Source organism: Bubalus bubalis, chromosome 4, assembly GCF_019923935.1.
Source record: "Bubalus bubalis isolate 160015118507 breed Murrah chromosome 4, NDDB_SH_1, whole genome shotgun sequence".
Taxonomy (NCBI): Eukaryota; Metazoa; Chordata; class Mammalia; order Artiodactyla; family Bovidae; genus Bubalus; species Bubalus bubalis.
In genome coordinates, this window is record NC_059160.1 from 144,662,212 (window position 1) to 144,688,308 (window position 26,097).

At 35.6% G+C, this 26,097-nt stretch overlaps 1 protein-coding gene and 1 long non-coding RNA gene across 5 annotated transcripts in view; one reads left to right on the forward strand and one right to left on the reverse strand.

Moving 5' to 3' along the window:
- VPS26A (VPS26, retromer complex component A) lies at positions 1-25,367 on the forward strand. The gene is given in 11 exon segments (XM_006060320.4): positions 1-54; positions 56-94; positions 96-116; positions 5,996-6,145; positions 11,884-11,959; positions 13,068-13,224; positions 14,118-14,282; positions 16,046-16,152; positions 18,454-18,522; positions 21,005-21,147; positions 23,611-25,367. Coding segments are annotated over 11 exon segments (1,080 nt in total). The 5' UTR covers positions 1-15; the 3' UTR covers positions 23,725-25,367.
- Positions 9,472-26,097, reverse strand: part of LOC112584685 — a 19,786-nt gene continuing 3,160 nt past the window's right edge. For all 4 annotated transcript variants that reach the window (XR_006641010.1, XR_003109054.3, XR_006550827.2 and 1 more), the window contains 2 exons: positions 12,382-12,506; positions 9,472-10,774 (listed from right to left, as the gene is read on the reverse strand). This is a non-coding gene — a long non-coding RNA (uncharacterized LOC112584685). The remainder of the gene's footprint in view (positions 10,775-12,381; positions 12,507-26,097) is intronic.

A 26,097-nucleotide genomic window follows, 5' to 3' on the forward strand; every position in this document is an offset into this window, starting at 1 on the left:
GGCGTTCTCCTGGCCATGTCGGAGCCTCTGCCAGCGTTCTTCGATCGGCTATGGGGGGCCGTGGCTGGGTACTCGGATCCCGCCTCTGCGGGCCCGCCACCGCCTCCCCTTCCAAGGTAGCCAGACCTTCTGCTCCTCCTGGGCAGCCTCACTTCCTTTCAGATGGGGTGACCCAAGAGTTCCCCAGTTCGGGACTCGGTGGACTTGGTCACTCTTCCAGTGTTGATCAGGAGCTTGGTAAACGTTGAATTTACCAAGCTCCTTGAGTCTTTTTTTTTTCTTTTTAAACTAGCATATGGTGATTCCCTGCGATTTCCTGACCCCAGGTTAGCCTTAACGTTGACACTTGTAGAATGAGAGAGAAAAAGAAAAGGACGTTGGAGGGGAGGACGTTTTTAAGTCAAAGGCAGTAGTTTCGTGCCCACTGGTTTAAACGTTGGCTCTCATTTCCTTCACCAAGCCATTCTGGAAACTTATCTCTTCGGGATGTTGAAATGGCCTAGGGAGCAGAGGAGGGAGGGAAATCAGTACTTTAACCACAATTAGTGGGAAGCACAAGCGTGAGCACGATGGCATTTAGCTTTGTGTGTGTTGGCGATTTCCTCTAGATTGGATCTCATTTGACTCATTTTATGGTAGTATTCATTTACTTGGTTCACTTAGCATGCATATGTTGAGCGCCTACTGTGTACTTTCCTTTAATAGTACCTGGTTTCCCAGAGCTCACCCAGCTGCTTGAGACTTTTGGCTTAAAGACTAAACTAGGCTTATTTTTTGAAAAAGTTACATTTGATGAATACATTTTAAAGTCAGGAATCGAGTTGTTTTAAATTTAAAAAAGAAAAGGAGCACAGAAATGTTCCTTCTTAAACTTCAAGCCCTTTTCTCTTTTTTTCATCAGATACACTTAGGCGCTCCCAGGGGCTCTGAGCAAGACTGAATCAGCCCTTGCTCTCTTGTAGCTTGTAGTCCAGAAGGAGATAAACATTTGTGTGATTGTTTAACGTGGAAACAAATAAAACAGCTGTGATAAGAAGGAAGTATTGGGGGACCTTGACTAGTCAGGGGGCTAGAGATGGCTTCTTTAATTGAATATAATTTGCAAATAAAACGTAAAAGGCCCTATTTTTTGCTTACATTTAAAATTACTACTTTTAACGCATTATTTTCAATAACAATTTTTATTTTCAAGTTACTCGTGAAACAAATACAATTGTAAAGCTTGGAAACACTGAAATAGGCACAAGTGTAATAATATATGTATGAAAATTTGCTGTTTCATTGCTCCTGTATGCACTAAGTGAATAAATTTTGAGAGCTTCTCTTCTGCCTCACCTTGAGTTGCATTTCTTTACAGCCAAAGGATGTAGTGAAATTTCTTCAGTGAGGGCTATAAAATTCATCTTTTAACATCCACTTGTAATTTTGCTAGATAGTAATGCTCAATGTTGGGTTACAAATTACGTGAAAAATCTTATTTAAAGGCTACCTAAGAGTTTTAATTTGTATAATTTCTAATATTGCTCCTGAAAATCCCATATTTTGAATACATACTTGAAGGTATCTTTTCTAAAAGATCTTGGCAGTCTTTCTCTTAAGATTTCAGAAGTGCCTCTTGTAATTTCAGCAGAAGTGTATGTTAATATATCCTAACCTTCTTTACGGCTTTTATTCCTTTGCCTTGTAGTCCTCACCATTCTGACAATTCTGTATTTTCCCCTCTTTATATAAATCAGAAGTATTATCATTTGACTGTGAATAATTTTTAAAAGATTTAAATTTTGTAACATTTTGTTTGAAATGATAGGATGTGCAAGAAGATGCACATCTTGAAATAAAAACTTTATTTGTTTAATTGGGATCTTAGATCCCTGACCAGGGATGGATCAAACCTGTGCCCTTGGCAGTGAAAGTGCTGAGTCCTAACCACTATTTATGAAATACTTCATGCATGCAGAAAATGATTGAGGACAACAGATAGTTTTTATATATTTTTAGTGCCTAACAATTTTTAAGTTTTACATATGGTGTCAAAACAAGACTTATTGTTTACAATTACTAATTGTCGTTAGTTAATGGTGAAGTTTATGTACTTTTAAGTCTGTTTTATACCATTTTAATTAGTGGCAACTTTGACATTTTATTTTTGATTATTGATCTTTTAATATCAACTTTCAAATCCCAGTTCAGTTGTATATGTTAAGCATTATGTATGTGGGAAAAAGTGACCATAATATTTTGTTTCATTTGTAAAACAGTTGTTATAGTTTTCAAATCTCATTTTTCCTGAAACTAACTCTAGGAAGTATTAAGGGGGAATAAAAAAATAAATTTTATTTTTCTGCCTCGGTTTTATAATTCAAATTTTGAGACTGACATCATCTATTCTTTCATAATTGTTTCTCTCACAGCAGCTCCCCACTACCTGCCCCCTTTGCTGGATCAGTGCTTTGCAGGTAGTTGATGATTAGTCAATACCAGCTGACTGATTTTGACCTGCTGTACATTCTCATATTTGTAGCTCTTAGGAGAATGTATACCATTTTGAGCAAGTTGTGAGTTTAAAACTTGGGGGTATGAAAGCTAACTAGGAAGGGACTAAACATCTTGTCAAAAGGAAAATTTGCTCTTTATATATTTGGAGTATAAGTACTAATCTGGTAATTCATTGAGTTGCTTTCTTGAAATTATAATCCTTTTGTTAATAAAGGATTAATAAAAACAAAGAAGCAGGAATTTCCTTGTGATCCAGTGGTTGGGACTCTTGTGTTTTCACTGCCAAGGGCCCAGGTTTGATAACCAAGGTCCCACAAGCAGTGTGGTGTAGGCAAAAAAAAAAAAAAAAAACAAACCCAAAAAACAAAGAAGCAAGCTCAGAATTTAGGAAAACAGTCTCCGTCCATCATATTAGTAGTATCACCCTGTGATCCACATAGCCTTAGCAGGATTGTTAGCTTGTTTGCCGTTACCCTTCCTCCTGAGCACAGAACTGAGCCTTAACTCAAGCTCCTTGCTCTAGACTTTACTACTGCATCAATGCCAATTTCCTGGGGGAGGGCTGGTCTTAACAAACCTGCCAAGTTTTAGCTCATTTCTTTTATGTATCCATTTATTTTTTATTATCAGGACAGTATGTGTTTTACTCAAAATTAACAATCAACAAGTATTTGAGTGCCTTCTACTAAATGCCACGTGCTGCCCCTGGCCACTGAGTCTTCAGTGCTGAGCAAAGGATAAGGGCTCTGTCCTCATGAAGTTTATAGTTCAGTTGGGGAGTCAGGTACTCAGTAAGTACACAGATTATAATAAGTGGGCTTCCCTGGTGGCTCAGACGGTAAAGAGTTTGCTTGCAATGCAGGAGACCTGGGTTCAATCCGTGGGTTGGGAAGATCCCATGGAGAGGGAAATGGCAACCCACTCCAGTACGCTTGCCTGGAAAATTTCATGGACAGAGAAGCCTGGTGGGCTACAGTCCATGGGGTTGCAGAGTTGGACATGACTGAGCGACTAACATTTTTATAATAAATGAAGTAAACCTACATGGTGTTGCACTTCCCAAATTTGGAGAATTCAGTTTTGATTAGGAAGTTAGGGAAGGCCTCTTTGTGGAGGTGAGTCACAGTGAAAGGATGACTTTGTTAGGATTACTTGGTCTAGGACAAGAAGGAGTCTGGGCGTATTTGAGAACTTGGATCATTTGAGGCTGGTGTGGCTGGAGGGATGAATAGAGCAAGATATGTATAGGCCATGTTATGGAATACATTGTATATGTGTATGTTTAGCATTTTATTAAAGTAAGTGTTAACTATAGAAAATACACAAGTAATACTCCATTGTGTATATGTACCATAGCTTTCTTATCCATTCATCTGTTGATGGACATCTAGGTTGCTTCCATGTCCTGGCTATTATAAACAGTGCTGCGATGAACACTGGGGTACACGTGTCTCTTTCCCTTCTGGTTTCCTCAGTGTGTATGCCCAGCAGTGGGATTGCTGGATCATAAGGCAGTTCTATTTCCAGTTTTTTAAGGAATCTCCACACTGTTCTCCATAGTCAGCCATTAAAAAGAATACATTTGAATCAGTTCTAATGAGGTGGATGAAACTGGAGCCTATTATACAGAGTGAAGTAAGCCCGAAAGAAAAACACCAATACAGTGTACTAACGCATATATATGGAATTTAGAAAGATGGTAACGATAACCCTGTGTACGAGACAGCAAAAGAGACACTGATGTATAGAACAGTCTTATGAACTCTGTTGGAGAGGGAGAGGGTGGGAAGATTTGGGAGAATGGCATTGAAACATGTATAATATCATGTATGAAACGAGTTGCCAGTCCAGGTTCGATGCACGATACTGGATGCTTGGGGCTAGTGCACTGGGACGACCCAGAGGGATGGTATGGGGAGGGAGAGGGGAGGAGGGTCCAGGATGGGGAACACATGTATACCTGTGGCGGATTCATTTTGATATTTGGCAAAACTAAATCAATTTGTAAAGTTTAAAAATAAAAAAAAGTAAAAAAAAAAAAGTACACAAGTAAGTGTACAGCCTGATGAACTTTCACAAAGTCAATATACCTGTGTATTAAGCTCTCAGATAAAACCAAACAGAACATTAATAGTACCCCAGTGCTTTCTTCCAGCTACTTCCTGACTTCTAATACCACTATAATGTGCATCATGTTTTTGATTTTTTAATAAACGGAATAATACAGTGTGTATTTTTGTGTCTGGTCTCTTTCACTCAATGTGTATGTGAGATTCATTTTTGTTTTCTGTCCTGTAATTGATTCCATTGCCCACTGTATGAATATAGATAAAAATGTATGTATCCATTTTCTCATTGATAAATATTTGGATTATTTCCTAATTGGACCTGTTGTGAACAATGATATTATGAACATTCTTATATTGGTCTCCTGGTTTCTGTTTAGGGTAGATACTTAGGGGTATAATTGCTGGATCATTGATGTATATATATATCTTTAACTTTACCAGATAATGCCAACTATTTTCTAAAGTAGTTGTTCCAATTTATACTGCCACCAGCATATTGAAGGATTTGATTGGGTTTATTTATTTTTTTTCTGTTGCACTGCACAGCATTCCAAACCTTAGTTCCCCAACCAAGCATCGAACCTGTGCCGGTACAATGGAAGCATGACATCCTAACCGCTGGGCCTCCAAGGAAGTCCCCAGATTTATGTTTTTAAGAGATAACTCTGTGTAAATTTTTAAAAAGACTAGAAAACTAGCTTTTATAGCAGGCAAAAAATAATCCACAACTATATCTGACATTGGAATAGCCAATGGATTCTGTATTATTTCTAGCTAATGTGTTTTGCCATTCATAAGCAGTTGATCTTTGTCTCTTTTACTTCTGTCATATTCAGGATTTACAGAACAAGGCTTACACACTTTGTTTAGAAAAATTAACAAATTTAATTAGTCTCCTCTATTAGAGCCAGTTTTATTTCAAGGGTTTACACAATGTAACATATCCTGTTCAGACTTATATAGCAGTAGGCTTTCCATAAGCAGTACATTGTAATAATTCATGAGTAATTGGGATTGTATGAGTTTCATTATAAGAGTATAATGAAAGAACCTCAAAGATGTATAACTAAACGTAACTTTCAATCCAGATGTTAAGATTTATTTTTTAGATTTTTGGTATATGTTAGAATTTGATTATAGTGGTTACTTATAGAAATGATTGAAATTATAGTGTGTTTCAATTTCTTTAGTTTTGGGGGGCTATTTTATTGTGGTAGAAAACATTTATCTGCAATAAATTTTTAAGGGTACAGTGCAGCATTAGCTATATGTATATTGTATGAAATTTATTTAGTTTTGATGCAGTATTTGGTGTGAATTCTTACTTCATCCTGAATTCATAGGTTAACTTTAGGTTATAGGTAATCAAGTTTGAATTTTAAACTGTAGTGACTGACAAAACAATTGTGAGAATTTTTCTTTTATTTTAGAGTTTTCTTGGAGGATTTTTTGGTCCCATTTGTGAGATCGACGTTGTCCTTAATGATGGGGAAACCAGGAAAATGGCGGAAATGAAAACTGAAGATGGCAAAGTAGAAAAGCACTATCTTTTCTATGATGGAGAATCTGTTTCAGGAAAGGTAAATATTTTGTTTGGAGAATTATCTAGTTGTAGAATATTAGAATTAGTCATGAAAGTGGCTTGTGCTTTATCTAAATTTGAATGATTTTATTAGAGATGGAAAATGTTTTCAGAAGGTCAGCTGAAAGCTTTGATTCAACAGAATACTTGCAGGAATGGTTACTGGGCAGAGTCTAAATTAAATTGTGTGCAGAATTTTGTGTTTGTGACCATGTGAGTCTGTTTAACATAAGACAGTTTCTACAGTGGGGCTGTGATCCACTCAAAGTTTGTTTCTCCTTTAATTGAGTTACGGAGATTGGGGATAATTCTCCAGTTGAGTTCAATGGCTCAGTCATGTCTGACTTTTTGCGACCCCATGAATCACAGCACGCCAGGCCTCCCTGTCCATCACCAACTCCCAGAGTTCACTCAAACTCATGTCCATCGAGTCGGTGGTGCTATCCAGCCATCTCATCCTTTGTCGTCCCCTTCTCCTCCTGCCCCCAATCCCTCCCAGCATCAGAGTCTTTTCCAATGAGTCAACTCTTCGCATGAGGTGGCCAAAGTATTGGAGTTTCAGCTTCAGCATCAGTCCTTCCACTGAACACCCAGGACTGATCTCCTTTAAGATGGACTTGTTGGATCTCCTTGCAGTCCAAGGGATTCTCAAGAGTCTTCTCCAACACCACAGTTCAAAAGCATCAGTTCTTCGGCGCTCAGCTTTCTTCACAGTCCAACTCTCACATCCATACATGGCCACTGGAAAAACCATAGCCTTGACTAGATGGACAGCTTTCTAAAAGTTTTTTTCTCATTCTTTATAGACAGTCTGTACTACTGTCATTGTGTCTATTGATCTCATTTCTTGATACTCTGTAGAGGATTTAAGCACATTTAGAATGTGTCCATGCATGGTCAGATACATTTGTGATACCTTCTGTGGTTTAACTTTTTCCCCCCTTTCCTTACCAAGGATTATTCGTATACCTTATGGAATATGATTACTACTCATTAATTTGTGATACTGAAGAATGGTAATATCCTAGATAAAATCAAATCATAAAATGTTTGAAATAATTTTTCTAAATATAAACGATTAAAAAAATATTAAGAGTTTTTCTCTCCTGCTCGTTAAGGTAATACATACACATGGTAAACAGTTTGGGAAATAAAATAATTATAAAATAATTATAATTATCTATAGTTCCATCATATGGAAATAACTCACTATTAAAATTTGAATGTGTTTCTTCCTAGTCTCTCTGCATTAATTAATGTTTATGTATATGTAATATATTAAGCATACCTTTTCCCTACTGTTGGATATTTAACTCATTTCTGTTTTTCAAATTGCTTGTAATATATCCCCATATCTTTAGTAATACAGACATTTTATACATAAGTATAAAGACCTTATATGAAGGGTCCTGCAATACAGGAGACCTAGGTTCAGTCCATGGGTTGGGAAGATCCCATGGAGAGGGAAATGGCAACCCACTCCAGTACGCTTGCCTAGAAAATTCCAAGGATGGAGGAGCCTGGTGGGCTACAGTCCATGGGGACACGACTGAGCGACTTTGAGTAGAAGGGGTAGAGATACCAATCTAGTTTTTCTAGGGAGAGACTGAACCTCAGATTTTCAAAATTTATAGACATAACACCACCAAAAACAAGTCTTACCACACTAGTCTAGGCTTTGTAAAATGTCTGAATACAGTTAAAAGATCATTGGGCTGGAGTTGGAAGATCTAGCCTTGGACTTTACCATGGTCTTGATAGGTAGCTCTGGGCAGTCATTTAACTTTCTGGATCTCACCTGTAAGTTGAGGTTGGACTAAATCATTGGTTTCCAAACTTTGTTATGCATTGTAGGAAGAATACTTCATGTATTAGAAAAAAAAAATCTTAGAGACTGGAAGACCTGACATCCTACCTAGAGCAAGAATATTCCTGACATGTGAGCTGTCTATGTATACTTTTTTTTTTTAATGTATACCTTTTTTTTTTCCAGGTTTTTTTCTAAGAGTAGTTTTAGATTTACGTAAAATTGAGAGGGAGGTATAGAGATTTCCCATTATCGACATCAGCCCCTAGAATGGTACAGTTTTGATCAAGGATGAACATACATTGATACATTATAGTCACCCAAAGTTTGTAGTTTACCTAAGGGTTCACTTGTGGTGATGTATATATTCTGTGGGTTTGGACAGATGTATAATGTATAATATAATAATAATAATATACTTTACAAATGTTGTGTTTCCTTTTTGGTAGTGCTTTTTGTATCCTATTTACGACATCTTTGCCTACCTTATGGGCATGAAGATATTCTCCTGTTCCTCCTATAATTTTAAGTAGTTTTATATTTCCCATTTAGATTCTCTGTTTTTTGAAATTCATTTTGTCTTTATGACATAAGAGTCAAGACTACTTATTATTTTTTTCCCCTATGGATATCTAATTGACCCAGGACATTTATTGAAAAAGCCATCCTTTCCACCACTGCATTGTAGCATCACCTTTGTCAGTAACCAGAGGTTGTATGAGTCTGTTGCAGCCTCTCTGTTCTATTCCATTGTTTTATTTGTGATATACACTTTCATTTCTATTTAAAAAAAATAGCTTTATTGAGTTACAATTCACAGGCTTACCCCGAGTATATACAGTTAGGAGATTGTCCCTACTTGTGCGGAGTTGTGCAGCTGCCATCACTAGCTCATTCCATACTGTTTTCATCACCCGAAGAAACACCGTAGCATTAGCAGTCATTTACTTGGCGCCATATACTAATGTTTGTATAAGTCCTCGTAAGATTTGTGTGTTAAAACTTAATCCTTAGTATGGTGTACTTGTAGGTGGGGTGGGGCTGAGTGGAGGGGGCGGGGGAGAGGCTTTGGGAAATGATTAGGTCATGAGGGCTGTGCCCTCATGAATGGGATTAGTGTCCTCAGAGAAGTCTTGTGTGCACCTTCTGACATGTGAGGACATAGTGAAAAGGCAGCCATCTGTGAACCAGAAAGCAAACTCTCCCAGACACCAAATCTGCTGGTGCTTTGATCTTGAACTTCACAGCTTTCAGAACTGTTAGCAGTAAATTTATGTTGTTTTTAAGCCACCTAGTCTGTGGTTTTTTGTTACAGCAGCGTGAGTGAACTAAGACTCACCTAGCATCCACTAATCTACAGATGTGCTTTCTTTCTCTGTGGATTTGGCCTATTCTGGACATTCCGTATAAATAGAATCATACAACGTGTGGCCTTTGTGTTCAGCTCCTTTCACTTAGCATAATGTCTTCAAGGTTTATTACTTTTAAGAAAATTTTTGGTCAAAAATATAATACAGTTTGCTATTTTAACCATTTTTAATGTATATAATTCAGTAGCAGTAATCACATTCACAGTGTTGTACAATCACCACCACTATTTTGAAATTTTTTCATCATCCCGAACAGAAACTTTGTACTCATTAAGCAATAGCTGTCCTTTTCCCTTTTCTCCCAATCCATGGATATCTATAGTCTACTGTTTTTCCCTGTAAATTTGCCTGTTCTGGGTTTCTTCTATTTCATATAAGTAGTTATACAAGATCTGTCTTTTTGTGTCTGCCTCATTTCATGTAGCATAATGTTTTCAAAGTTCTTTCATGTTGTAGCATTTATCAAAGCACTATTCTTTTTTATGGCTGAATGATGTTTTAGTATATATTTGTCTAGTATGTGGATGTACATTTCTTCATCCTTCAGTTGAGGACATTTCAGTTAAGTATACTTGGGTTTCTATTTATTGACTATTAAGAATATTTCTGTACATTTGTGTATACATTTTTGTGTGACTGTGTTTTCATTTCTCTGGAGTGTAGACTTAGGAATGGAATTGCTGGGTCATCTGTTATCTTTTAGGGGAACTTCCAGACTTTTCCAGAGCAACTGTGCCATTTTATATTCTCTCCAGCAGTGTATGAGAGTTCCAGTTTCTTCACATTCTTTGCAGTACTTATATTGTCTGTATTATTTTTTTGTGGGTGAAAAGTGGTCATATGGTTTTGATTTGCATTTCGTTTAATGATGAGTAATATTGAGCATCTTTTCACGTGCTTATTGCTGTTTGTATATCATCTCTGGAGAAAAGTCTGTTCATATCATTTGACGATTTTTAATTGGGTTGTCTGTCTTTTGATCATTGAGTTGTAAGAGTTCTTTATGTAGTCTAGATACAAGTCCTTTATCAGTAATATTTTGCAGACATCTTCTGTGAGTTGTCTTTTCACTTTCTTGATGGTATCTTGAAGCACTAGTTTTTTGTTTGATGATGTCCAATTTATCTTTTTTTAAAATTTCACTTCTCATGCTTTTGGTGTCATTTGAGAAACAGTTTCCCATCCAAGATAATGAAGATTTACACCTGTGTTTTCTTCTAAGAATTTCATAACTGTAGCTCTTACATTTAGGTCTTTGCTACATTTTGAATTAATATTTATGTGTGATGTGAGGTAGGGATCCAGTTTCTTTGTTTTGTATGGTGAGATTGAGTTGTTCTACTACCGTTTGTTGAAAAGAATATTCTTTCCCCATTGAATTGTCTTGGGACTCCTGTAGCATAGACTTTTTAAAGTTAAACTTAATTGCTGTTTGTCAAAAAAAAAAAAGCTGCAAAGAAAGAAACAAAATTACCCATAGAATTTTTATTTTCTGTAGTTTAAAAAATATAATTGGCATTATACTTGTATACAGTTTGACCATGCTTCCTACATGTAACATATCATGCACATCTTCTCACATCATTAAAAATTCTTTGACCTTATTATTTTAATTATACTCTATCATGTGATATACTCCAATTTAATTATTTACTTCTTTTTCTGACATATTAATTTGGAAGGTGAATAACTAAACCCACCCTGGTTATAGATGTTGAAGATATAGAAGTATGAATATTTTAATTACATAGTTTATAAACAGAAGTATTTGAACTTATTTTTATTGGTTCTTGACTTCTATTGAGAAGCATTGTTTGAAAGAACAGCTTTTAAGAGTCATATTACCAATATTTTTTACAGTAAAGAACAAACCTGGGAGTATGTGTTTTTTTGTATTTTAGCTAATCCTTAAATGGGTGCAATTTTGTTTTTAATATCTGTGTACTTTATATTTTGTCAAATTAAAATGTGTAATAAGGTTTCCATTTAGCAGATACAAATTTAGGGATTTTAGATTATATACTTAATTTCAAAAGTATGTAAGATATATCATACTTAAAATTTAGATCTTTAGATATTCTATTTTTAGGATGAGTCGCAGACTCAGGGCAATAACTGTTGCTTTTAATACCAAAAATTATAGCAATATATGGTTGGTTATAAAAAGCTGAAAGTGATCTTTTAGGTCAGTTTTTGGAATTATTAATAACCTTTATATTAAAATGCTATTATAGAATTGTTTATTTGACCAGAAAACGTATTTGAATAGTCGAAAGTTTTCCCTTTTATTGATTCTTTGTAGTTCTCCAGCTCTAAAGAAACATTCCTTCCTAACAAAGCAGATGCTTTAAATGTACGTATAAGTTCATTAGTGATTGTATAGGAGTAAGTTTTACCTTCTCTGGAGGTATAAGATCATCATAATCTAGGTATGTGGTGGTTTCTCAAACTTCAGAAATGAACACCTGAAGTATTTATATATTATATTCATCTGGAAGGAATCTGCTAGTAGGCCCACAAAGGATTGTTAACATTTCTTAAAATTTCATGTTTTGGCAGGTGAACCTAGCCTTTAAGCAACCTGGAAAGAGGCTAGAGCACCAAGGAATTAGAATTGAATTTGTAGGTCAAATTGGTGAGTTTTAAAATAGTATTAATTTTTTTTGTTGTTAATTGAGTTTGAAGAGAGTTTGATATGGCAGTTAAATAATTGAATTAGAGTTTAGCTTTATGGAAAGAAGGAATTGATTTTGCATAATAAAAGGATTTATTTTATAAACATTAAATAATCATGTTTCTTTTAATTACATTAAATGATATTTGACTCATGCTGCCTTTAGTTGTGATGAAATCTGATTATTAAAAGTGAAAGGAGTTATGTAAGCTACCAGCCTTGAAAAATAATTCAAGTAAATTAGTTGACTCCCTGAAAATTCCATCTGCCGAGGTTTTTCACCAGCTTTATTCACAATTAGCAGTGCCACCTTCATCCTTCACTTGCTAATTACTCATGCCATTTGTCTTCCTAACTTAGTTTATACATGTAGCCAGACTCACCTGTTAACAGAAAATTCCATGTGAAAAGCAAAGTTGTAATTTCTTCTTGACTTAGATCAGCTTGTGTGTTTCCATACATATATTTCTTGCTTTAGCAGGAGTTAAACTATATAAATCTTTGGGTACTGCAGATACAGAAAGAGAAAAGAAAATAGATCCTAGCTTTCTAAGTTTTACTGTCTATTTTGAAAGTATCAAAATTGGAATGGGTAGATGTTTGTTTAGATGTCTATTTTGGATGAGATTATACTTAAGGGGCAAATTATGGTAATTAACTGATAGTTGATTTTAGTCTTTTACATAGTATAGTTTTATCAGGGTAATATATTTGCCTAACTAAAGCAAAACAACAAAGCATTTTTTGTCTTGAAGGGATGAAGTTCAAATAATTGCTGGAAATGTAGCAGTTTAAACAGCTTATTATTGGGCAAACCCTACCTAACTACACTAAAGGATTGAATTCTTTCATAACAGAAATTTTTATTTTGCTATGCCACTTGAATTTTTTTAAGCCCATGTAGAGCAAAATAGGATAATAGAATTCAGATCATAGTTCTGGTATTTAAAATGAAGGCAAATCCAAGTAATTCTTTTGATAAAAATTATTTGCTCTGGAAGTAGAAGTTTGGGTTTTGATGAGATGGATATCAAACATAATTGGTCTTTCACTTTTTTAAATTTCTTAGAGCTTTTCAATGACAAGAGTAATACTCACGAATTTGTAAACCTAGTGAAAGAACTAGCCTTACCTGGAGAACTGACTCAGAGCAGAAGTTATGATTTTGAATTTATGCAAGTTGAAAAGCCATATGAATCTTACATCGGTGCCAATGTCCGCTTAAGGTATGAATTGACTTTGTCTACAGTTTATGATACACAAACCAGAAGGTAATGACTACTATTGAATGTCTTGAAATTCTAATTATAATTTTAGACGGAAGACTTAAGATTTTGAAAATTCTGTCAAATATATATATATATATATTTTTTTTTTTCTGGCTAATGCAGATCTGATGTAATAAGATCCTTCTATCAGATTTGTGTGTGTGTTTGTGTGTGTGTGTGTGTGTGTGCACGCACGTGTGCTCAGTCATGTGCAACTCTTTGCGACCCCATGAACTGTAGCCTGCTGGCTCCTCTGTCCATGGAACTTTCTAGGGAAGAATACCAGAGTGGGTTGCCATTTCCTACTCTAGGGGATCCTCCTGGCCCAGGGATTGAACCTGCATCTCTTGGGTCTCCTGCATTGGCAGGCAGAGTCTTTACCACTGTGCCACCTGGGAAGCCCTCTATAAGATTCAGAGGATCCCATTATGAGAAGTTTTAGTCACATACTTCCCTTGTATGTACCTCAGTTTCTTAGATACTTCATTTGTCTTGTAAGTGGAATTACCCTCTAAATCCATTAGTTTCCCAATGAATCTCATTTAGTTTATGGTTAAGAAGTGATGTAGAAAAAAAAGAAAAAAAGAATCCATCCAGAGAGATGTCCTCAAATAAGCTTGATGGTAGTATTCCAAATTGATCTAAAAAGTATGTCCACTATTCTTAAAATTGAACTTTGTATTTTTTCCATGGTGAAGGCATTTACTTAAAAATGAAAATTTCTTCATGAAGTAAATGGAGTAAATTGATCCCTAAGGAGTTTCAGGAAGGAGAATGCTAAAGTTTGCTTATTTAAAACACTGAGATATCTCACAGGAGGTTTAACTTGTCCTCTCCATTGACTTTTGTAGGTATTTTCTTAAAGTGACAATAGTAAGAAGACTGACAGACTTGGTAAAAGAGTATGATCTTATTGTTCACCAGCTTGCTACCTATCCTGATGTCAACAACTCGATTAAGATGGAAGTGGGCATTGAAGATTGTCTGCACATTGAATTTGAATATAATAAATCAAAGTAAGTACCTTTTACAAACAGATAAATGGTCAGGGAAAATTAAGAAATAAACCTTTTATGTCTTTGTAAATTGGTCAAAGAAAGGATAGAGTCAACATTAATCTGATGTTAAGAGACCATCAGAATCTCTGAACTGAAAGAAAGAAACTTTAGAAGGAATTTGGTTTTGTTTTAGTAGGAATTTGACTTGGTGCGGATGTCTTTCATATTCTATTCTTGGTAAGACTCCGCTTGGCCATTTTTTAATAGAGGATCTCACGATCTCAGAAGGCAGCTAATCCTGTAAATCTGTGAAAGTTTATCTTACTGTCTTGGCATCATTTCAGCTGGTCATCTCCTTAAAATAAGCAAAAATGCTTTTTTCTGACTACATGAACAATACCTTTTTATTATTAAAAAAATTGACAATGTAGAAAAGTCAAGGGAAATAAAAATACCACGTATTTTCACCTTTACCACTTAACCACTATTAATATCCTTTTGTATAGCTTTCCATGGGAGGGGGTATATGTATTTATATATATTGTGTTTTTTCAGAAATGGGCTCTTATTATTGTCTTTTTAAACTTTCACCAAAGTATATATCTAAAAATATTAATAATTTCTTAACATGTTCACATACCTAGTCAGTATTCATTTCCTTAAATGACTTATAAAAGTTTGTTCATGTCAGTATCCAAACAGGATTTGTTCAAATCCAGTGGATGCAAACTCACTTAACAAACACACTAATCAAAAAACATTTGGTTTTTTGATACTTAAATCTGTTTTATGTTTTCCTTTTTATTTATTTTTTCATTAAAGTTTGTTTGTTGAAGAAATGAATGTTCATTCTTTTATCTTCTTCCTGTGCACTCTTCTGGTATATGAATTTTAAAAAAATATATCTATTTGTTGTTGACTGTGCTGGCTCTTTGTTGCTGCGGGCGGGGTCTCCTCTCTAGTTGAGGTGTGTGGGCTTCTCATTGCAGTGGATTCTCTTGTTGTGGAGCCCGGGCTTTATGGTGAGCATGCCTCAGTGGCTGGGACTCAGAGGCTTAGTTGCCCCATAGCATGTGAGATGTTCCCAGACCAGGGATCAAACCTGTGTCCTATGGATTGCAAGGTGAATTCTTAACCATTGGGAAGCACTACATGATTTTTATTGCTTGTCATGTCCCAGTTTATATCACTGAAATTGTGATACACGTGTGTTCAGAGTCTTAAATTATATTGTTGATAAAATTATTAGTTTAGGACCTAAAACTTGTCACTGGAAGTCTCCCTTCAGAGAGACATAATTGCATTAGTCAACTCTTGGGATATTATTTTGAGATTCAAACCTAGAGAAGGTCTCTTTGTGACCAGGTGATTTTTGAACTGTGCTATTCTAGCACTTGGAGTAATACACTAAACACATGTATAAAGTTTTTAATGTTCGGAACATCTCCATATGCCAAACATTTTCAGGCATAAAAATCTTAATTTTCCTTGCTTAAGTTCTTTAGAAATGAAGTTGACCTCTAAATAGGTGACTAACAATTACTCTGGTTAAGTTTACCCTCTGAGGTTTATTGATGATCAAGTAAAAGTTTTTTTCCTAATTTTTATAGTAAAATGATGAATACTCTTGAAAAAAAGGAACATTAAATACATGAATAGTCAGAATGGTATTCTTAAATAGTAATTATCCTACAGATATCTAATAAACCTTTTCAGGACATATTTCACTCTTTGTTTTGTAAACTGATATTTAGTAAGTGACAAATATTCTTTCCCTAAAGGTATCATTTAAAGGATGTGATTGTTGGAAAAATTTACTTCTTATTAGTAAGAATAAAAATCCAACATATGGAGTTACAACTGATTAAAAAAGAGATCACAGGAATTGGTAAGTTAAAGGGTTCTTGAATTGAAGTTCATTTTAGTTGAAATTTTAAAATCTTAAAATACTGTTTAAACTTAAATATCTACCTTGGATACTAACTTTGATATTTAATATTGCTGGCAGTGAGTTACTCATTTATGTTTTTAAAAATTAGTTTTTGAGTAGATAATTCACATGGTTCAAAAATAAAATGTGAATGATTATACAGTAAAAAGTGTCCTGTTTATGTATTCCAGCTACTCATAGGTGATACAAGTTTTAAAATGGTTTAAACATTTATTCATACACATGCAAGTGCCTCTTTATTACACCCTTCCTTTTAGTCAAGTGGTTATGTACAGTGCATACTTTAGAGACACTTCAGTTAATAATATCATTTCACATGTGTTGGTTTACATGCAGAATAAAATCTTAGAAGTGGAGTTGCTGTTTCCAAGGGTATATTCATTTGTAATTTTGATTAATATTATCAGTTTGTCCTCTTTATGGACCGTACCAATTTGCATTACTACCAGCAATGAATGTAGGAAGGTGCCTTTTTTCCCATGTGTTCTCATAAGCACAATGTTATAAAACTTTCTGGTCTCATGGGGAAAAGGTTCCCCATTGTAGTTTTGATTCATTTTTCTCATTCAAGTGAGGGTGAGTATATTTTCATGTGTATAAAAGCCATTTGTATTTCTTTCCTATAAACTGCCTATCCATATCCTTTGCCGCATCTCTATTGGATTATTAGTCTTTTCCTTTTGAAGTGTAGAAACTCTTTATATGTTAGAGAAATCAACCCCATTCTCTGTATTAAGAGCAGCAAAATTCCCCATTTGCCTTGCTTGTGGTAGTTTTTACCATGTAGAAGTTCTTGACGTTTGTGTAAGTCACCTTTGTCAGTTTTTCCTTTTACGGATTCTGGGTTTTGTACCACAGAAAGGCCTTTTTTACATTGAGGTTCTAAAAATAATCTTCTATGCTTGATTCTACTAAAGTAATACATTGTAGTTTAGGAATTTTGTTTAAAGTTTTAATTGATTTGGAATTTGTCCTGATGTAAGCAAGAAACAGCTATGGATCCAGCTTTACTTTTCTCCAGATAGCTAATGAGTTACCCCAGATCATTTATTGGTTCATAACTGCTTTTTAATTTTTCCTTTTTTTTTTGGCTGCACTATGGGGCTTCTGAGATCTCAGTTCCTTGACCAGGGATCAAACCCATGCCCCCTGCAGTGGAAGTGAAAAGTGTTAACCACTGGATCGCCAAGGAATTGCCTATTTTTTCCCCCTAGTTTTAATTAGTATATAGATTTAATTTGTTCCCTTTAATTTTCCTGGTTTTCTGCTAAAAAGAATTGTAGGCACCACTTTTTAAGAATTTATAATTGATCGTCATAAACATCTGTAATTTCTTAATCTCCATTTTTTACCTGCTAAAGTGATTTAAAGATATTAAAACCAAACTTCAATTTCCCATTTGTTGTTTAAAAAAGTTATTTAAACATTTTTTCTAGTTATAAAAATTATGTTTGGGTGTTCTAGAAAATTTTAAATAAGAAATATTTGTACTCATAATCCAGAACAGAGCTTAGTCTTTGCATGTTATATACTTTACAACATTGGGATCACTACCATGTGTTTTGGTGTACTTTTAAAACTTGTATCATTGACTCTTCAGAAGAACTGTATGTCAATTAAGCATTCACTTTGATATTTATCTCTGTTAAAGTTAACAAGAAAAGACATTTTGGGTGTTACAGAGAAAACTAGCATGTCAGGGCACTGCTGTGCCTTCCTAGTTTCTATTTTAGCAGATATTAGAAATGATGGAAGGAAGTCTGTGGAGACTTCCTTATTATTTCTGAGCTGTATACAGTTGACCTGTGAATAACATGAGGTTTGAAATGTGTGAGTCCACTTACAGTGGATTTTGTTTAGTAGTAGATTTTACGCTGCTTTATGATCTGCAGTTGGTTGAATCTGCATAGGAAGGAACTGTGCACAGGGAGGAGTGGAGGACACAGGGTAGGGACTGTAAATTACATGCAGGTTTTCATGTGTGTACAGGGAGGCACTTCAGCCCCTGCAGGTTTTCAGGCGTCTACTGAATTACCTTTGAGAAGAAGGGAGTGAGACCTCAGTTGGGTGGTAAATAAGTGTAGATCAAGAAATAGAAAAGAATGATCAACATTTTCACAAAAGGGGGAAAGTCAGTTAGGACTAAAATAATGTAGTCAGAAAATAGGAAGAAGGTATAAGCCTGGAAATTATATTCTAGCAATATTTAAATTAATATCATTTACATTATTGCCCTAGGACCCAGTACCACAACAGAAACAGAAACAATCGCTAAATATGAAATAATGGATGGTGCACCAGTTAAAGGTAATAAACTTTTCTTTTACTTCTTTTGTGTTATAGGTAGTGCAGATATTTTGTGTTATAGGTAGTGCAGATAGCAGTGTTCATGGCAGTTTAGCTTGAAAGTATTTATTCAGTGTGAATATGTGAATTCTTAAAATGATTTTTACAATGATTTTTAAGATCATCTTTGTATAAATACTGAGGAGACTGTAGTAGTACTTTCTGGTTTGAAATAAGGTTTAATTTTTTAATTCAGCTTAAATTTAGAATTTAGGAAAGACACTGATGTATATCTTTTCCCTAGTTCTGAATTTATAATATTTTGTCTTCTGTTACAAGAGTTTCTCTCTGTAAATCTTTTTTTACTCATGCTGAACATAAGGTCCAGTATAGCTGAGCATTCATTCTGTGGGATTTTGGAATTCTATACAGCCCCCAAGAAAATAAGCAGCTCCCTTACTAAATAATTTTCAGTATCTAAGATAATGAAGCCAGTATTTATCATTTTAAATTTATGTCTTTGGCTTTTCTTACTCTGTTAGTAATTACTTCAAAAAGCAGTTAACCATTTATTGAGTGCCAACTACTGATGAGGCATTGTATTCTCAGGCGCTCTGAAGTTCCCTTCCATATACACTTTGAGTTAGGTAGTGGTACCCACTCCAGTGTTCTTGCCTGGAGAGTCCCAGGGACAGGGGAGCCTGGTGGGCTACCGTCTATGGGGTCGCACAGAGTCGGACACGACTGAAGCGACTTAGCAGCAGCAGCAGCAGCAGCAACCCTTATTTTATCCCTGAAACTGAGATGCAGAGGTTAAAAACTTAAGGTAGGCAGAACTACCTCTACCCACTTAGATTTTCAGCTAGAATTGTTTAACAGAATTAATAAGAGAAAAACAGTTTATTAATGCCTGCAGTGCACATCACGCAGGAGCATGAAAGTGAAGTTGCTCAGTCGCTCAGGAACAGGCTACCAGGCTCCTCCGTCCATGGGATTTTCCAGGCAAGAGTACTGGAGTGGGGTGCCATTGCCTTCTCCTCATGAAGGAGAAAAAAAAACAAAAAAGTAACTCAAAGCAGTGACTTAGCATTTCAGCTTATATAGCATCTTCAAAAGAACAGTAAATTTGGAGAGAAACAACTGGGCAAAGGAAAGCAGCTTAGGCTTCCAAGTGCACAGACTATGGGAAGGTAAAATATGAGGGAGGAAGCTAGCAGAGTAGGCTTGTTTGCAGATTCCTCTGGTGCCATCCCTGGGCTAAAGAGAGGGTGTCGCCAATAAAATAATTTATATCCTGCCTTTAGGCAGAATAGGGGAATTCATTTTTGCTTTCACTGCTGCTTAATTGCCTTCAGCTCAGGAATAATTTTAATGTCAAAGAGGCACATTTTTTGGTGACATATTCTGGTTTCCTTCAAGAGCTAATCATTGCAGAGTTGGCGTTTGAGCCCGGGCCTTTCTGACTTCGAAACTCATGCCTGTGTACTTGTGTGTTATGCAACATTACTTAGTAAAATTCCAGCAGCCACAAATTTTTATGTAAAGAAATCGGTTGTATATCCTTTTTCCCCGCCTCTGGTTACAGCTTAGTTTTACTCGGTAAACAAAGGATAGTACACCCCTCAAGGCACAAGGGTGGGCTGACCCCTGAAGGAGTGGCCCCAACCCATCTGGCTCCCTCTTTTTGTACTTTTTGTCTCCTCCCTCCAGCCTGCCCTATATAAATTAGGGCTAGCACCCATGATTGATCTGGAGCAGGGCATGTTTGTTTCACCTGAGGTTTCTCCCTTGTTCCCTTTCCATGCCCTTGGTTGTATATCTTTAAGGAAATAGATACACATAAGAAAAGTATTACATGAAAAGAATTCAAAACAGAATATGCCAATAATTACTCTTAGGAAAAGAGAAGCTATCAAGTCACCAAAAATAGCAGTCTAGTTAGTAATAAGTATTGAAGAATTTATACACATGATGAGAAATGGCAAAATTCATGAAAGCTTGAAAGTAACAAAAGTGCTAGAGTAGAACTTAACTGCTGGCACTGTTTTAAGCTTTTACATATACTAGTCCATATAGTCCTTACAGATCCTTTATAAGATGGATATACTTGACTGGAGTTAGAATTTGAGTCCAGGCATTTGACTTCAGAGCTGGTGGTTCTCAACTAGGTACACTTTTACCCCCTCCTCCCCACAGGAAATTTGGCAATGTCTGGAGACATATTTGGTTGTCATGTTTGGGGACTGTTAACTGGCATCTTATGGGCAGAGACCAGGAATGCCCTGAACTTCCTACAGTGTACATGACCTTACCCACAACATAGAATTATTAGGCCTAAAATGTCAGTAGTGTCAAGACTAAGAAACTCTGGTCTAAAGTTTTTGTTATGCTCCTGTCTCAGGAGGAACTGAAGCGTTAGTGTCTTTATAATACTTAGTTTTAGATGTTATGTAACTGTATTTGGTCATCCTTTAGAACTAAATAGAAATTGCTTTTCTTTCAGGTGAATCAATTCCAATAAGACTATTTTTAGCAGGATATGACCCAACTCCAACAATGAGAGATGTGAACAAAAAATTTTCAGTAAGGTACTTTTTGAATCTAGTCCTTGTTGATGAAGAAGACAGAAGGTACTTCAAGCAGCAGGTATGGTGCCACCTACATGGTATTTTGTTCTGTGGTGGTTCTAAAAACACCTGGAAAGCACTTACTTTTCTAAGCTTTATTGTACTGAGCAAGTGGGGGTTTCTAAGTAAGTGAAAACACTTAAAGTGTGACACAGAAGTAAGGCATGAATGGATCTCTGTTGTGATCAGTCATTCTGCAGGACTCCAGGATGGGCTATAATTTGGCAGGGCTTCTATTTTTTTTCTCTTGAAACTTTTGTTTTTTATAAAAACAATATCTGGTATTTGTTTTTTTAAAAAATCAGGCAAAAAACAGTAAAATAAAGGTAAAAAAAAATTCCACCACCATTGTGATAGTTTTCCAGACAAATTTGTATATTTGTTTTTAGATCATATTATGCTCATAGATGATCATATTAGATCATATTTGTTTTTAGATCATATTATGATTTAGATCATATCTGTGTTTTAGATCATATTTGTTTTTAGATCATATCATATTGATCTTTAATTTGCTTTTTCATTCAATAGTGTCTTGAATAGATTTCCTTTATCAACAAATAAAGATTTCCTTTCATTTTTCATGACTGCATCCACTTGATAGATTTCAGTTTTCCATTTTTCCCTAATTAAACAATCCTCTTATAAATGTCTTTGAGATGACCCAAATCTATTACTTTTTAAATATCTTTATCATAAAACTTGTTCTCACTTGAAAATCAATTAAAAGCTTTCAGTGAATTTTGAGTAAAGCCTGTGATTAGAATGGTCTTCTCTGTTCTGTATTAGAGTAATAAATATTTGAATGTCAGTTGAGTGTTCAAAGCTAAATTGGAAATTATTCTGGGGGGAAAAAAGAAAGCATTCTGTGCTGAGGACTGTGAAGAATATAAAAGCCACCTTTTTAAACATAGTTTTTCCTCACAATTCTCACATTGCATATTTGTGGAAAAAGAAAAATTATATAATTAACGGAGAACTTAAATAGTGGTTTAACAGCAATTTGGAAGAGAGAAAACTTACTTTGCTAATGTTGCCATAATGCTATATAGTTAAACATAAGTGATTTATAACTTCAAATTAGATTATGTGAAATTTACAATTTTCAAATCAATTACATATGACCCTGTTGAGTAGTATATGCCTCCCATGGTCATTCATTTAGATGTCTAAATTCTGCTATGTTGGTTAAAAAACAAACAGCCTGCCATGACTTCATGGAGCAAGTAATTTGAAGAATTTAGAAGATGGACCTCCTTGGTGGCTCAGTGATAAAGAATCTGCCTGCCGATGCAGTGTTTGGTCCCTGGTCTGGGAAAATCCCACATGCCGAGGAGCAACTAAGCCTGTGTGCCACAACTATTGAGCCTGTGCTCTAGAGCCCACGTGCCGCAACTACTGAAGCCCACGTGCCCTATAGCCTGTGCGTCGCAACAATAGAAGTCACCACAATGAGAAGCCTGTATACAGCAACTAGAAAGGGCTTCCCTCCTAGCTTAGTTGATAAACAATCTGCCTGCAACGTGGGAGACTGGGGTTCGATCCCTGGGTCAGGAAGATCCCCTGGAGAAGGAAATGGTAACCCACTCTAGTATTCTTGCCTGGAGAAAATCCCATGGACAGAGGAGTCTGGCAGGCTACAGTCCACGGGGTCATAAGAGTCGGACACGACTGAGCGGCTACACCACCACCACCTGCTCACTGAAACTTGAGAAGAAGGCTGCACAGCAACAAAGACCAAGCACAGCCAAAAATAAATTATTATTTTTCAAAAAGAGTTTAGAAGAGCTCTCAGGATGGATTGGTTAGGGTAAGACAAGCAGAGGAATCGAAATTTGAAGAATATAAAGGGGAGGATGGAGGGAGAGTTTAATTTGAAGTGCCTCTAAAGGCAGAGAGTAACCCAGTTCGGCTGGCTGGGTACTGGGACCTTGGTAGGGAAGAGTGATGTTAGTAAATTGGATAAAAGTTGCGGAGGACCTTGAACACTGGGTTGGAGATTTATCCTGGAGGAACTGAGAGCTACTGAAGAGTCATCCAAGCAATGTTTTAGACTAGTCTGGCAATGATGGGTAGGACAGGTTAAAAAAGGGTTTCAGGCAAGGGAGGGAGAGCCATCTATCAGAAAGCTGAAATATTTAGTGACAGGGGCTTGAATTTGGGTAAGGACAGGGGAAACAAACTAAAAGACAGATTTCAGGAATTCTTTAAAGCAGTAGCAGCTAGACCTTTGTTTCAGTTTGGATTCATAGTGGTGGTGTACATAGATGTTGGTTGGGGGTTCAGAGTTGGCAGAAGGGGAGACCCATTATTAGAATTGGAAGAAAGTAGGTCCATCAGGAAAAGAGAGCTTTTGTAGGGAAGAAGTTAGTTTTGTTATGGTTAAAATTGAAGTGCATTATTTCTGTGGTGAAAATTTAAGGCATAATACAAGAATATTAATTTGAGGATGTTAATTTGTTATCATGCATTTGTTTTCTAGGAGATCATTTTGTGGAGAAAAGCTCCTGAAAAACTGAGGAAACAGAGAACAAACTTTCACCAGCGATTTGAATCACCAGAATCACAGGCATCTGCTGAGCAGCCTGAAATGTGAACTGAATGGGAGAAAAAAAAGAAGAAAAAAACCTCTTATATCCGTTGAGATTTAGGTTTGGCAGGTTAAAGATGGTTGCAGCGTGTAGGGCAGGGAAAAGGCCAAAACTCCATTTATGATAGTCTTCCTTTATCTTACAGTGCTGAATTTATTTTACGACATAACTGTTCTTCGTGTATATACATTTTAAAAAGTGCTTTCTTTGAAACACTGGAACTTTCTTAAACTGCCGTTTTTTTGTTTATTTGTTTTAACTGCACACTTTGATTTGATAATAAGCACTCAGATATACATCAGCATAAACATTATATTTTCATGTGAGTAGGTTGGAATTTGTACTTGTGCTTTTTTCCTGCATAATGTTGATTATAAATTCTTTTCTTCTCCTTTCTCATGCTAATGATTACCTCTTGCTCTCTCTACATGCAAAAAAATTTGTATTCAAATAAAATTAGAAAACCTGAGTGGCCCTTACAGCCTGCAAAGATTTAAAACACGGCATCTCAATATTTTTGAAAACTACATTTATGTTTTTCTATATGTGTTTGAGAAATGCATACGAGTGTTTCACTGTAGGTGCATCTGAGTCTACCATTCCATGGCTTCCTGAATTTTGTTCTCTTTGAAACCTTCTGTATTGAATTTTTCCCCTAAGGGATTATGTAGCATGTCATTGCAGCTTTTTTTTGAGGGGGGGGACCATATTAAGTAACCATTTTGTTACTGCTATCCAACAGGTACCACTGTATGTTTTCTGCAGTGTGGAGTGGATTCTATGTTGGCAGTTTAGAATTTGTTAAAACTATATGATTGTTCCATAATACTTTGAAAACAATTCTTTTGATTTAAGGAATCTTTTTAGCACATGTATGCAAATATAAACTTTCTTGCAAATATTCTCTTTTCAGGAGAAAATTCGAGGATGAGGGCACTCAGGAGAACTGGTGAAGCATGTAGTTACCCAGATCTGAACAATTTCACATTTGTTAAATCAGAACCTTGACTAGTTCAAACCCAAATTTAAACTTCTTTGTCCATTATGTTTAAATTCTTTTAACATTAAATTCAAGCATTGTTCAGAGCCTCTAAAAAAGAAGGTTGCAGTCATCTGTTTTTCTGCTATGCATGGTGTCTGATCTCAGATACACTAAATACGGGGCGTAGGAACTAAAACCTGATGTATGAAACTGCTTTCACTTATGGTTCATTGGTTTTTGTACAAATATTTTTTTATACACTTCAGTGCAAGTCTTGTCAGTTAACCTTACTTTATGAGTAAACTAAGTAACCCAAATTACATTTCTTTAAGCCTATTTTACTACTGTGGCTCTTTGAAAAATGGTTAGTAACCAACTTCTTAACTGGCAAAAAGTTCCATGTGCTGGAGCACCGATTATAAATGTGGGTATCTGTGAATGATAATGTTTTCCTTCATGTAAGTGCCTGTTCAGAGTTTCAAAATTTTAAAATGCCAAATATTTTCATGGTCACTTGCATGTAGTAATCTGGAAAATATTCAAAGAAAAATTGGAAACCAATTGTATTTAACCAGCCTCAAATTGTGCAACCATGATGTATAATAAAGAATTTGAAACAGATATTAAGCTTGCTATTTGAATGATTAAAATATTTATATTCTGAAATATCTTCTCATTGTCGTATTTATCTTTGAGGACAAAATTGCTCACTAGTTTAAGAAGCTGTAATTGTGATAATTAGAAGTTTTTACAAATAATTTCACTTTTAAATATCTATTATAATTACTTTTAACTGGGTGGCTTAAAACACTGTCATAAATAGGATGCTTATTCAGCTTGCTTGAGACTTCGTGCATAACCAGTTTGAAAAATAAAAATTTGAACAGTATTTGGTGAACTGTAAAAAAGTTAACCAGTTAATTAGAAATGAACTGAAAAAAAATTGTGTCTGTTAGAATACAATATCTAATGCAGTGGTTCTCAACCCTGGCTGCATGGTCAAATCACTTTTAGGAGTTTTAAAAAATAATCATGCTAGATCCTATCCAGGCCAATAAAATCAGAATTTCAGGGGCTCGGACATCAGCGTTGAAAAACCACCCAGGATCGAGAACCACTGTTCAAACCATTTAAGTAGTTATTTCTCTCACTGGTGAAGTTTTCATTGTTCTGAATTGCTAGGGAGGAAAAACTTCTCTCTGCTCTCTTTTGTGTTTGAGAGCTACTATTAAACTGATAGATTAGCAAAAGAAAAGGATTCTAATTGAGTTAGAGGATGTTCACAAAAATGTGACTTACAGGGGTGGTGAGAATTTGGGGGTTGTTTACCATCTTGCTGGGGAATGGGGGTGAAGGACACTTAAACTGAAGCTGTGGGGAGAAAAGAGCACTAATG